The 14857-nt window shown below is 30.6% G+C and overlaps 2 protein-coding genes across 2 annotated transcripts; one reads left to right on the forward strand and one right to left on the reverse strand.

Annotated features, from left to right (window-relative positions):
* Positions 1-822: 822 nt before the first annotated feature.
* Positions 823-6551, reverse strand: LOC134680863 (uncharacterized). The gene is made up of 6 exons (XM_063540134.1): positions 6284-6551; positions 4706-4855; positions 3121-3224; positions 2908-2958; positions 1245-1440; positions 823-981 (listed from the first exon to the last, which is right to left on the reverse strand). Exons 1-6 carry the CDS (start codon positions 6358-6360, stop codon positions 909-911), a joined length of 651 nt encoding a protein of 216 aa, XP_063396204.1. The 5' UTR covers positions 6361-6551; the 3' UTR covers positions 823-908.
* A 9-nt stretch (positions 6552-6560) lies between these two features.
* LOC134680864 (dCTP pyrophosphatase 1-like) lies at positions 6561-13399 on the forward strand. Its single transcript, XM_063540135.1, has 4 exons — positions 6561-6719; positions 11154-11264; positions 12182-12216; positions 13186-13399. Exons 1-4 carry the CDS (start codon positions 6610-6612, stop codon positions 13221-13223), a joined length of 294 nt encoding a protein of 97 aa, XP_063396205.1. The 5' UTR covers positions 6561-6609; the 3' UTR covers positions 13224-13399.
* The last annotated feature ends 1458 nt before the right edge of the window (positions 13400-14857 follow it).

Raw genomic sequence — 14857 nt, forward strand, 5'->3', positions numbered from 1 at the left:
AAATAACAGACCACCGGCGCAATCTCTTTGACAATTGTATTTTCCTCTTTTAAACAAGACGAAACAAGTCTACAGATTATGTTTGCTAACATCCCGTTGGAAACAAAAACAATGTTTAGACCTAGTATTTCGTACATCCGGCCGTAATGGCGTTATCACATGTTAGTCACATGTTTCACGTATGACCGGAAATGATTAGAACTTAAGGACAAAAACAATTTTACTAAATAACTGGACTTCTGTTTCGTGTGAAATGTAACGCATAACGATAACGTAATTTTCTTACTTAATTATTACGAAGATCAAAACAAGAATGTAAATCATCTCGGATTTACCTGTTTGAACATCTCGCGAGAGTTCATATTTGCATATTGTTTTTAAGAATTCTATTACAACAAAGCAGATGACATCATCTAAAAATTGCGTTACGAAATCGGACACAAAAATCACGCCACTGTTCTTACATCTGCTACATAAATACTTATAGTTCTCTGCATTTTCTTCTCACTATTCTTATTGGTCGATGTTCTTTGTTATTTGAAAACAAAAGTAATGAATTTGCTGGTGACGATTATCTATAAATCAGTCAGCGTTATGCTCTTCGGAAGCAAAAAGTAACGCGAGAAACGACACAAAAATACGGTTGTAGAATCTTTGAAATTCGTATATTTTAAAAAAAATTCTAGGGAAGAGTAGCATACACTTGTATGTTGATAAAAATAATGGCATCTTTAGATGTAGTTACAACTTTTCTTACAGTAATTCACATTTTATAACTTTTCTATAGTTATAGGAAACGGAGCCCAATAGCAAATTATGGTCCATATATGAAATTGCTTGCTGTTTAATCCCTGATGTGCTTCTCTATAAAGTCTCTGCAGATAAAACTAGTAACTATTTCTTTATTATCACGTTGAACTTGTCAGCATGGTTTCTCCTTCATTATCTGATTCTGGCTTCTTTTTGGGTCTTCTTAATCTCCTACAAGAAGATAGAGCACAGTTGTATAACAATTGCTCCAGGCCTTCATCATGTATATATAAATTAACAAGCAAATTTTTTTCAAGATAAACTTGCCCATTTCAAATTTTTTATACATATGCCAAGAAATATGCACTTATTTTTAATATAGATATAAACTGAAATTCGTTTACTATGAATAACAATACTTTTTCTTTCTTTTGTAAGAGCCTCCTGTAATAGGACCACCTTCTTTAAGTAAAACATATGATAATAATACTAACCTTTTACGTATGCCTATGACTGTAAAGGCTATCACAATTATCAAGAAAACAACTGCACAGCCAGCACCTGCTATTGCTCCTTTAGATAGAACTGATTCTTCCTCCTTAGAATGTACTATTTGTTGACCTTTCTGAGCTTGACGATTGGCACGTGTTGTTGTTGTTGGTATATCTTCAATATTTACATAAACTACATCTGAAAAGTATTAAAGAAAATGTACAAGAGTTTAGTATTTTACAGCAGAATACAAAGAAGATCAAACAATATCTGATTTTTTTAAACTTAAGATAAGACATTATGTTTGCTGCATGCCTATGGATACTGTATTAAAACAAAATTACTGTCCTTGAGCTATTTATTTTGGCGACATTTTGGGATAGAAAAATATGATGAATATAAGTTGTCTGTACATAAACAAGGTTAAATTTACAAGAAAATTAGAAAACCACAAAAAAATCTCAATGGAGATGGTAAATAGTAGATCTGTTCTTTACACATAATCAGATTTTTATTTTGTTTAAGATAAATCATACATATATGATGAAAAGTACAGTCACATCATGCACATGGTGTTAAGTTTCATAATGACATATTGTATGAAAACCAAATACTATCTAGTAAGCATGGTAAGAATGGAATGTCAATTCTGTAGTTTTTAATAAATATGTATGGAGAATGTGTCATATGATACAGATGATGCCCCTGCTTGCATTATAATGTTATAAAGGGGCATAACTCCAGAAATATAACACTGTTGCATCCAAATTTGAACTCAATCAGAGTTTTTGTTCCATAACATTGAGGCGCCTAAAGTTAGAAAACAGACATCCATAGACTGACCAGGTTTAACCTAAATGACTATTCCCTACCATGGGTCATAAAAAAGAGTCAAAGGGAGTAAAAGGCCATTTGTATGTACTGGTAAGTCAATTTCAAAGTCTAACAAATTGTGTTTTGTCATTGTTTTCATATCACTTTATAATTTCAAAAGCTGCATCTAGTTCATAAAAACAAAATGATTGCTCTCCTGACAATCACCAACTTCAATGATGCCAATGAATGACCTTTGAACATTCACTTTGATATAGTGACCAAAATTTCAATAGTGATATTGATCTTTCCAAGGAATTTTTTCAAGCAAATTATTAATTATAATTGCTATAAAATACTGGATCATTTAATCTGGAAACCAATATTGTGTCTCAATTTCAAATGACCAAATGCTGCTGTGAGTCTATGACCTACAATGTAACCCTTGACCTAGTGACCTTCAAATCAAAAGGGGTCTTCCTCATCCTCTAGGAAATTTTATATAAGGTTTAGTATCAGCTGGATATAGGGTTCAAGTGAAACCAACAATGTACTCAAATCTTAGTCTATCAATAATTTCTGTGATTTGGACCTTTGAACAAGTGACATTAAAAGCAAATAAAGGTCTTGTTTTGGTTTTCGCTACATGTTCTTAATTTCTTTCATGGATGGTTAGTCAATATCCTTTGTTTTTCTATTCATCACTGATCAACACCCATTAGGCATTATGAAACTAACGTTTGTAAAGATATTATTTTACAACAAAATTAGTTTTTTGCAAAAACTAAAACATGCAGACAGCATTGAAAGCAGTAGTACTATAAATACAAAACTATTTTAACTATTATTTACCTGTTTTATTTTCTTTGTCTAAAACCCATATAGGATCAGCTGATTTTACACCTGCAAAATTTAGTCAAATTATTACATGCTGTAGAATTTGAAAGAGCTAGTATAACCTCGTATAGAGCTTTTTTTAAATAAACTATTAATACAATGTGTTCCTCTGAATAGAGTATTTTAAATCTAAAAATTTTCTTTGAGCTTTACATTTTTTGTACTTACTTATGCAGGTTCCATTGGGAGCCTCAATATAGTCATCACAACATACACTCACAGTGGAATAGTAATACTGTGTTCTGTTGCTATTTTTATCACAAATTTCTTTTCTGAAATAAATAAATGTTAAAATCAGAATATCTGCTCAGAAAAAGCTATATATTTTTTTATCCAATACAAAAAAGAAGATATGGTATGTTTGCCAATGAGACAACTGTCCACAAGAGACCAAAATGACACAGACATTAATAACTATGGGTCACCGTACAGTCTTCAACAATGAGCAAAAATCAATACTGCATAGTCAGCTATAAAAGGCCCCAATATGACAAACAAGAAAACTAACTACCTTATTTATCTAAAGAAATGAATGAAAAACTAATATGTAACACATAAACAAACTCTAAAGTTACTTTGTATATATATCTACATGACCATCCTGCATTAGATTTTCTTGATATATTCACTTATACATGTAACATGTATAAATAAATCATATTTGATTTTCTCAATTTCCACAATAAAGAATTGTTGATAAATGAATGTCGTTTATTCAAATTGCATTGAACATACTGACTTACTACTATGATTTAAATTGAAAACAGTTATTTAATTCTGTTCTCCATTTGGATAGTTTAAGAGTATGTTTTTGAAGAGATAAATTATAATTCATAAAATAGACTTTATATCATGTTTATAATTGTTCACAAATGGTTAATTAAATTTGATTTAAGCATAGAAACACAAATATCAGGATCAAAAAAGCTGTCAGATAGAAAGTCTGCATGCCTCTTAGGCATAAAATGTAAACTGCTTTAAAATGCTTATTATAGCCGTAGAATGCCAAAATGACATTTTTTAACAGAACTTCTGTAAACCAAAGATGTAAATCCTTTACTTTTATTGAGTTTGACAAATTGAAACCAGCAAATCATTCAGGAAAGTTCCTAAAGTTCAGAATCTAGATTTCAGGAATCCATCTCTTAGGCCCGAGAACACAGTTACAATGTATTTTGTAGTGCATTTCTTTTAGACAATAAATTCAAATTAAAAAAATCGCACCTGCTCTTTCTCAAAAATATTTTTACAGTGTAGTGTACTACCAGTGAGACAAATAATATCAAAATTATAGAAACTTCTCACATCTCTAACTCAAAATATTGACAATTCTGTGTTAAGGGGGTGTAAAATTCAGTTTGACAGCTTCAGACGTGATAAAATTTGACCTTTTAGAACTGGACCAATTCACTACTTAACATAAAGTTTCAGCACCCAAATATTTTTGACATGTAATTACATCCCCCTACTTAATATTTCATGCATTTAATATAAAGAAATAAATTGGGAAAGTGTATTAAATAAAACATGCAAGTTATACACTGTTTACACTAGGGACTATATTCATAGACAACGAAAACCAAAGGACGATAACTGTGTCCTTGGACCAGATGTCCAAAATATAGATGTTCTGACAATACAACATCCTTTCTGACCCTTGGTCTATTGTTCAGGGTGGCATATTGAGATCAAATTGACAAAACAAATAAAATGGAATATCATGAATATGATCATGATGATGACCATCACTTACTTGTAAAAAGTACACAGATCTAAACTGAACCATCCACAACGGGCCTTATAAGCTTGAACACATGGTCCACTTTCATACATTTGAGCAATTTTTTCTGTCCTCTTGACTTTATTACATCTGTGATTTGATGAACTTTCTTCAATTTCATTTCTGAAATGCAATTTTTTGTCATTAAAGATTTGCTGAAATAAATATAAAAAATAAGGAGCAGGTATTGAATTAACTTTTACATTTGATAGGAATTCATTTACCTGCTTCTCCAGCCAATTAAAGCCTGTTTATTGTGTTACTCAATTTTAATCACGTACAAATGTAGTTATTAATATTTACTTCTACAGTATCATGTGATGAAAAATCTGAAAACTCAATAATTTTTTTGGACAATCTTTTATTTATGAACCCTTACCATTCTGTCAGAGTTAGTCCAAATAATAATGACTATTGAAAGGCTATTATATTATGGGGACGAAGTCCCCAATAACAGTAGAAAATTGAATAAAAAGAAAAAATAGGGAAAATTTCAGAAAATTTTCATTGTACACAATGTACTAATGAACTCAAAATCGTTCAATTTTTTAAACATGTTTATGTCATGATTTGAATTCCCATACATGCCATATCTGCGCAGAAATCTACAATCTTTTTTCCGGTCTCATTTGCATGTAACTTTGAGTTAAATATATATATCAGTCTAGTATAAAATAGAATGGAACGCAATATCAATAGACCACTTTCGAGTTCATCCGTCACCGGCAAAAACTCGTCAATTATACACGCCTTTATGACGTCACTTACCAGATAGAGGGGCTCGCCTGTATCCCTGCACTATTTACGTTCATCAAGCGTCTTAGTGATTGTCTTTGTGCAGGATAAACTAGAAATAATAGTTGCTCTGTAGGTACTTACTGACATTTCCCTAATGACAGCAGTGTTGATTGTAAATTTTGAGAATTCAATTTGCCGAATAATTCGTACAATATAGAATTATAGTTTTCCAACCACTCGCTCAACATTGGAAGGAAGTGACGACGCCCCTAAACGCACAAATGACGATGATAAAGGCGCGTATAATTGACAAGTTTTTTCCGGTGACGGATGAACTCGAAAGTGGTCTATTTCATTTTTATTAATTCCTTGATATGAAAAAACGTTACCCAATGATAGCGTTTCTTTGTTTACATTGCATGATGTCATAACTAAAATAATGTCACAACTCAAATCCCTAACAACAGAACCAAAATTGGAAACGTTACGGTTTTGAAATTTAGATATATATGTTTGAATTAAAAAAAAATCAAATTACTTCGTCCCCTTTCACATGTAATGCCTGCCTCATGTTATTTTCTATGATGTCTTACATTCTCTCTGTAAGGCATTAAAGTAAAAAATAAAATAGTCTTTAAAAAAAAAAGAGTCATACTTATTTGAACTACATGTACAATATACATGTACATGTAGGTCAGAGTTGAAAAATTAATTAAGGATACATCCTGTAAACAAAGGGAATCTATTAGAGTTTCCAGCTTTCTAATATTCTTTAAAAAAAAATTTTATATATGAATCACTGAAAATTCTTACCCTTCTACAAACACAAGCAGCAAAACAAAGACAACTGATATTGTCAATAATGAAACGAATTCGTGATAGATGTACATTTTGCAGGATGATGATTAATGGCACTTATTGATACAGTGAATGTTTCAAGTGTCACATGGTTACATATAACATCAAGATTCTGTTTGGATAGAAATCGCTCGGCTGATGTTCAACAACAATAAATATTTTGGACTTTAAACCTATGTCGTCATTGACACAATCTAATTTCGTTTTGACAGGAAGTAAACAATGTTTTTTAGAACATGCGTACACATGACGTCTAACATGTGTTTCCGGTAACTTTCGATATGACTGAAGAAAGAAAAAACTCGTGCGAACCATTTGAAAATGAGAGACCAACAGAGAAGACCCAGTCTTCCGAAATAAAATTCAGTGAAAAACCAACGCTAGAAGATATGTGAGTACCCAATACAAAATTTATGATTTATTTATTACTCGTTCCACTTAAGTCAAAATATAGGACACTTCCATGATAACTTGACATCTAAACTTTGCCTGTATTTTTCAACCTATAACGAATAAAGTCATTAACTTGTCTAAATAATTATGACGTCTGGCAACATCAGAGGCGGATGGGGGGGGGGGGGGCAGGGGGCCCGGGCCCCACTTTTTGGGAAAAAAATTGGTTGATTATATAGGGGATCACTAAAGCGTGACTGGAGCTGGCCCCCTCTTTAATAGGTCAGTCAGTGGGCCCTCACCTCACTTATGAAAATTTCTGGATCCCCCACTGAACATGGGCAAGGCTACATTATTATTTTTTTCTTGGACGCCTTCCTACATTGTACGACAAAAGGAGGGACTTTATTCTCCGTGCAAATGAGTAAAACTACAGTCCCTCATTTGAGTTTTGATTGATAGTGCTGAAACGAAATTTTGAACTATGTAATTTTTACTTATTTCAGTTTTTATTTTGAGTTTTTATAAAGTTTGTAATATAGCTATATCATGCCTTGAAAATAGTAAAGTTTTCGATTTTTTTTTATCTATACAGGGGCGGATTTAGGCGGGGGCGTGGCGGGCGTGCGCCCCCCCTAAAATTTGCAAAGCATGGGATGACTTCAACATATTAAAGTATCAGAAGAGACCATTCAATCTTTTTTAACATTCAAATTATATAAAACAGTCAGTTTAACAGAATCAACATGATCACTAATCAACTGACCTACGCTTTGTTTCATGGTTTTCATATGTAGAAAATATAGCCAATGTAAATAATGATTAGACATAAATAAAATTCAGGATATACATTGTAAACTATAAACAAGAGAAGAGTTCATTCTAAAAAAATATTAAAAAAGAACTTAAAGATAGCTGTGAAAATATTTTCTTTGAAAAATTAAAATTAACTAATGAAACCAGTAAAATATTCTTGTACAGTAAAATAAAAACAAAATATGAAATAGACAAATACACTTCTAAAAATAGTTTTGAAAATAGAAAATTATTATGTAAAATGCGAGTAAGTGACCATTTCTTGGAAATAGAGAGGGGTAGATATAAAAGAATTCAAAGATAAAATAGAATATGTAAACATTGTAATATAAATGCGGTTGAAGATGAAACCCACTTTTTCTTAAAATGTAAAATTAATAAATCTTTACGTAATCAGCTTGAAAAAGATATAAATAATATATGTCCAGAATAATTTAATTTGTCTGAAACAGATAGATTACAATTAATTCTATCTTCATTTGATATTATGCAGCTTATTGTTCCGTTCATTAAAAAGTCATTTGCACTGAGGGGAGTGGACACAACGCCTGCATAAATATTACTGTTTTACCACTTTATATATGATGTTTAATATGTTAATTTTTATATTGTGTATATTGTATTGTATTATTTGTATATGCCTTCAACCCCCAGGGGGTATAAATGTGCATTTCATTAATAAAATAAAATAAAGTTAAAGTTCAATAAATAATTTCAAAGGAAGGTGTCAAACGCGGAGCTGCGTTTGATGACAAATCGATAATCGGTTTTATGACAAATCGATAATCGGTTTTTAGCAGTTAAAGTAAAAAAAAATGTTACATTGAATTTTCGGTTTTTATATTCAATTTTATTGATAATCGAAGTTCCAAAACATCCCTTACTCACTTCAATTTCACAATTTCATCATGACACGGTCAAGAAACCAGTCGGCAGGTGAAATTCTTTTATTGATATATATATATATATAGAAATCAGTGACTGTTTCAATCGAAAGGTTAGTTTTATTAATTAGTATATCTCTGTGTCTATATGTATTTCTCACTTGCAACCTAAATATTCAGCCGAATTCTTTACCGTATTATTGTATGCTTTGGATCCCAAAAAAAAAAAATATATAACTGCGTAAATGCATCTCATTCTGATTTTAGTTGTTGGTGGCGAACACAGTAAAGTCTGGCACGACCTCCGAAAATCAAAAAAGTATTTTAAAAAGCAGATAGTATGAAAGGACAATTAAAAATCGCTGGTAGAAGTAGAACATTTTTAGTTTGAAAAGTATATTGGTCAGGTGAGCAATTGTGATATCGTCTCACTTTGCGTCCGTCTGTCCGCCCGTCTATCTGTAGATTGTTGTCAGGTGTGGATTCAGGCGGTTTCAGCTTGAAACTTTAATTCCTCGCTAATTTTAACACACAATAGTTCGAGATATCTACATTTCACCCCTTTAGAAGAATAATTTTAGCTAAAAAAAACTCAAAAAATAATTTTCGCCTCGCTCCGCTCGACAAAAATAAAAATTTGCGCCCCTCCTCCTAACTGAAAATCCTGGATCCGCCCCTGCTATAGGAAATATGATCTGGATACTAATGAAAGTTAATAGCTTTCACAGAAAACTTGCATTATTGGAGGTCACAATAGAATAGAATAGAATAGAATAGAATAGAATAGAATAGAATAGAATAGAATAGAATAGAATAGAATAGAATAGAATAGAATAGAATAGAAATAGAATAGAATAGAATAGAATAGAATAGAATAGAATAGAAATAGAATAGAATAGAATAGAATAGAATAGAATAGAATAGAATAGAATAGAATAGAATAGAATAGAATAGAATAGAATAGAATAGAATAGAATAGAATAGAATAGAATAGAATAGAATAGAATAGAATAGAATAGAATAGAATAGAATAGAATAGAATAGAATAGAATAGAATAGAATAGAATAGAATAGAATAGAATAGAATAGAATAGAATAGAATAGAATAGAATAGAATAGAATAGAATAGAATAGAATAGAATAGAATAGAATAGAATAGAATAGAATAGAATAGAATAGAATAGAATAGAATAGAATAGAATAGAATAGAATAGAATAGAATAGAATAGAATAGAATAGAATAGAATAATAGAATAATAGAATAGAATAGAATAGAATAGAATAGAATAGAATAGAATAGAATAGAATAGAATAGAATAGAATAGAATAGAATAGAATAGAATAGAATAGAATAGAATAGAATAGAATAGAATAGAATAGAATAGAATAGAATAATAGAATAGAATAGAATAGAATAGAATAGAATAGAATAGAATAGAATAGAATAGAATAGAATAGAATTACAGGGCTGTATCTTTGTAATTATTAGGTTTCTCATTTGAACTATAGTTTTTAACGAAAAAATATTGACATTTTATTAGAAGAATAATTTTAGCTAAAAAAAACTCAAAAAATAATTTTCGCCTCGCTCCGCTCGACAAAAATAAAAATTTGCGCCCCTCCTCCTAACTGAAAATCCTGGATCCGCCCCTGCTATAGGAAATATGATCTGGATACTAATGAAAGTTAATAGCTTTCACAGAAAACTTGCATTATTGGAGGTCACAATAGAATAGAATAGAATAGAATAGAATAGAATAGAATAGAATAGAATAGAATAGAATAGAATAGAATAGAATAGAATAGAATAGAATAGAATAGAATAGAATAGAATAGAATAGAATAGAATAGAATAGAATAGAATAGAATAGAATAGAATAGAATAGAATAGAATAGAATAGAATAGAATAGAATAGAATAGAATAGAATAGAATAGAATAGAATAGAATAGAATAGAATAGAATAGAATAGAATAGAATAGAATAGAATAGAATAGAATAGAATAGAATAGAATAGAATAGAATAGAATAGAATAGAATAGAATAGAATAGAATAGAATAGAATAGAATAGAATAGAATAGAATAGAAATAGAAATAGAAATAGAAATAGAAATAGAATAGAATAGAAATAGAATAGAATAGAATAGAATAGAATAGAATAGAATAGAATAGAATAGAATAGAATAGAATAGAATAGAATAGAATAGAATAGAATAATAGAATAGAATAGAATAGAATAGAATAGAATAGAATAGAATAGAATAGAATAGAATAGAATAGAATAGAATAGAATTACAGGGCTGTATCTTTGTAATTATTAGGTTTCTCATTTGAACTATAGTTTTTAACGAAAAAATATTGACATTTTATGAACATTTACGCCATACCTGTGAAATAGTACACATAAATACCCATTTTTAAAAATCTTCCCCAACCTAGCTGTAAAAGTAAAGATCGAATGTCAGTTTAAATTCATTAATTTGTTCATGATGGCATATGTACGACTTTACAAGTTTGTTGTCTTTTATGCTTATGTTGCAGTAAAATGTGTTTAAGAAAAACTCATTACCTTGTGTTTGAATGATATTAAACCGGCTATGGGTTCCAACTCACGATTTCGATTTTTTTATTTAAATAATTGCATGTATCTCCTCTATCTAGGTTTCATACAAGGTTAGCTACATTTTAGTTTAATGTACAAGTATTAGTTCATTTTTGTTTTTTCGTTGCAGAAGGGCACTCCAGGAAGAATTTTCAGCAGAAAGAAACTGGAACCAATATCATACTCCTAGAAATATACTTCTTGCTTTAGTGGGAGAAGTTGGAGAGCTATCTGAAATTTTGTAAGACATATAAACCAAAAATTCCGTTCGTTAGGTCTAATCAGCATATTCCATTCGAGCCAAACAAAAACAAAAAGGAACAAAATTGTTTACACAAAACATCATACAGTAAACTAATAATAAAAGACTTAAAAAAGGCACGACCCCCCCCCCCCCCCCCTTTATTAAAACCAGAGGTGGTCATAGGCACTGCAAGGGAATTATACAGATCTTGCTCAACTAGTGGGATCCTTCATCAATATTTGAATTTTCTGCTCCGAGCACAAAAACAAGTTACATTAAAAATAAGGAGACGTGGTAAGATTGCCAATGAGACAACGTTGTACTGCCCATATGATATAGATAATAGAACAAGATGGGACCATTTACAGGACGGAATTCGAATTCTTCATCATTTTTCATTTTTGTTTCTTTAGTTTTTCAATAATTATAGCTGGTGAGATAATGTTTATCAGTTGAGATTGTTGAATGTTTATATTTATAAATAAGAAATACAATGAAAAAAAAACACAATTGTTTAGCATCTGATAGTACAAAATGTATAATACCTGAAGTGTAAAAGTATAATATACTAAACGCTTATGTAATTCAAGGACTTCTAATCAAATAAATCACCATTCACTTGGGACCTGACATTTAAAATATATAAAATGAAGTCAGTTAGTGAGGATGATGATGAAAGTTTTTAACGACCTAGCCTGGCCCTTGCACCATGTGCGCTGTCGGCCAAGTTGGTGAGAAATTTAAAATGCAAGCTATATACATGTACACAACTGTATAGGTCATCATATTGTAAGATACTTTGTCAGTAACGATTTTTGTCTGTTATATTGTTTAGATACTTTGTCAGTAACGATTTTTGTCTGTTATATATTGTTTAAAAGTAAAAGTAACAAGTTAATTGAATTTGTTTTCAGTCAGTGGAAAGGAGAAGTTAAAGTTGGACTTCCTGGTGAGTGACATATTCTACTCAATTGAGTGATGTTTATAAATGTACATGTACATGAATTTTCGGCATATTTAACCTCTCTTGAAAATAGAACAACAATTTAAAATGGTTGCGGCTGGATATCATAGGAATGTACTTCCAACTTCCCATACATCATAGGTATGCAAAACAAAACGTTTACATGCAATAAATGGACATACACACTCGAATGATCATGAATGACCCTCAACTCCTATCCAAATATAAAACTTCTAGGTTTTTCCAGGTTCGCATCCATTTTTATGGAATAACCTTTATAACTCTTTTATTGTTTCTTTTTTCAATACATTCATAGATACCAGCGTTTATATATTTAATTTATATAGATCAATTATTTACCTTGTTCCAAATTTCGAGGAAATCGGAAAAATGGTATTGTATCGAACACCTGAATTCTTTTTTTTTAACAAACTCTGATAGCAAGTCTATAAAAATATTTTGTTGAACTCTTGAGTTGTTGTTCACCGTCCTGTATTCATAAGAATTATTGCCTATGGTCAAAGCACCAACCCTTCATCTTAAGTGAGAGTATGTTTTTTTTTTATGAATAAAATTGTTTGATTTTGAATTTCTTGAACGAAATATTTGTTTAAAAAATGAAGTGAAAACGTTGGGGTTTTTTTCTACTAAAAATATAAAAGCAACATTACATATACAATTTAAAGTTCTTTTCATTTACGCCTAATTTTCATCATTGAAAGAAGATAAATTTTGGAGGGAAATCTTGAGAATAAACTGGATTTTTCTCTTATGAAAAAAAGAGTTTGAACCCTTATTAGATTTCGGTTGTTAACGAACCATTTATCCATAAAAAGTATTAAGTCTGCACTATTGTATGGAATTGAATAATATGTAAAAAGTCTTATTTCAAGGACTGTTTACAATATACTAAATGCATATACAGATTTTATGTGTTTGAATGACCATTTTCAGAATTTACGGAAGAAGAAAAGAAGCACGTAGGCCAATAAATGAGTGATGTTTTGATTTACCTTGTACGATTAGCTGACAGGTGTAAGATAGACCTCCCGGCAGCTGTATTACAAAAGTTTGAGCAGAATAGACAGAAATATCCTGCCAAAAAGGTGTACGGCAAAAGTGATAAATATACTGCTTATGAATAAATATTTTAATATTAGCCAATTAACATGCATTACATTTTTTGAACAGATTGAAACTTTTTCCAATTCTTAACGAAGGCACCGGCCTCCCAAACAGAAAATGGTCAAAATAAAAACCTCATTTTAAGTTTATTAATTTAAAATTAGCCTTTGTCAACTATGCATCCTGCGGATTGGGGATTTTTTATATAATAGATGTATTGAAGACTCATCGGTGGCCTTCGTCTGTTTTCCGGTCTTTGATCGGGTTGTTGTTTCTTTGGCACATTACCCATTTTCACTCTCAGTTTTATCTTCAATACTTTATATTTTTGTATTAATCAAAATTAATAAGCTATACTTAGCAATATATGAACACAGAATCGAGAACATGCCCACAAAACTACCATTCTGTTTTTTTTCACAGGTTTATTTTGGGAGATAAAAGTAAAGGACTAAGTATCAAGTCTCTTTAACTATTGATCCAAGGTTAACTGAAAAACTACAATAATATTTCACATGTATTTACTCTATATTTCTTCAGTTTCAAAAAAAAAAAGGGGCAATTAAAAAGAAGTTATTATGCAAATTTTAGTGACCCACTGACATAACTCTAAGACTATGACGCTATTGTATTCATGTTATAGTACAAAGTGAAAATTGTTTTTAAAATGATTCGTCATGTCTTTGAAACTGTATTTTCCATTACAACTCACAGTAGATGCAAGTAACACATTTTAGTAAAGGAATTTAGACTCTAAATATACGAGTCGTAGACTTTACGAGGTTCTTCGTTAATTGTATTATGTCATTTGTTAATTTTATATTTTTTCGATGTGGGTTTTCCCCGATTTTCTGATATGAAGACTAACTGAAATGATTTACTTATTATATAAAACTTTATCTTTCTCGAAGTATATGTATAATAATATATCAACTCATCCTTTTGAGCAATTTTACCTATTTCATTTATGAGTGGGTGGGTACTTTATTATTATTGTCCATGTCCTTGAGAACAGGTGTTTTTAGATATTTATAGTTATCTTATTAAAACATTTATAAATATTTAACTGCCCTTATTGTCACTACCACGAATTTAATCTTGTCTAGACTTACTATTTTTTATGTTGCATTGTTACACATAATGTATCAGGTTAGGGGAGGGTCGGGATCACGCTAACATGTGTTATCGGTCGTCCCACTGTCTATATCACTCTGTTCAGCTCTTAATATTATTCCGTATCATGTCTTTGTGACGTCAAATACGTTGACCCGGCCTTAATAACTTTGACCCGGACATATCAGCGACGTCATAATGTTTGAACCGACGTTAATAACTTTGACCCGAACTTATCAAGTCATCTTTTTTGTGCTGGTGAAATAAAAAAAACACTTCTGAAACACACAAATATAGCCCGATAAATCAATTATCAAATTATCTGCATATTGATATCGTAAAATATCAGCTTCTTGATGATTATATGAAGGCTTTTGATCTCGTTCGC

The sequence above is a fragment of the Mytilus trossulus genome, chromosome 8 (assembly GCF_036588685.1).
Source record: "Mytilus trossulus isolate FHL-02 chromosome 8, PNRI_Mtr1.1.1.hap1, whole genome shotgun sequence".
Classification (NCBI taxonomy): domain Eukaryota; kingdom Metazoa; phylum Mollusca; class Bivalvia; order Mytilida; family Mytilidae; genus Mytilus; species Mytilus trossulus.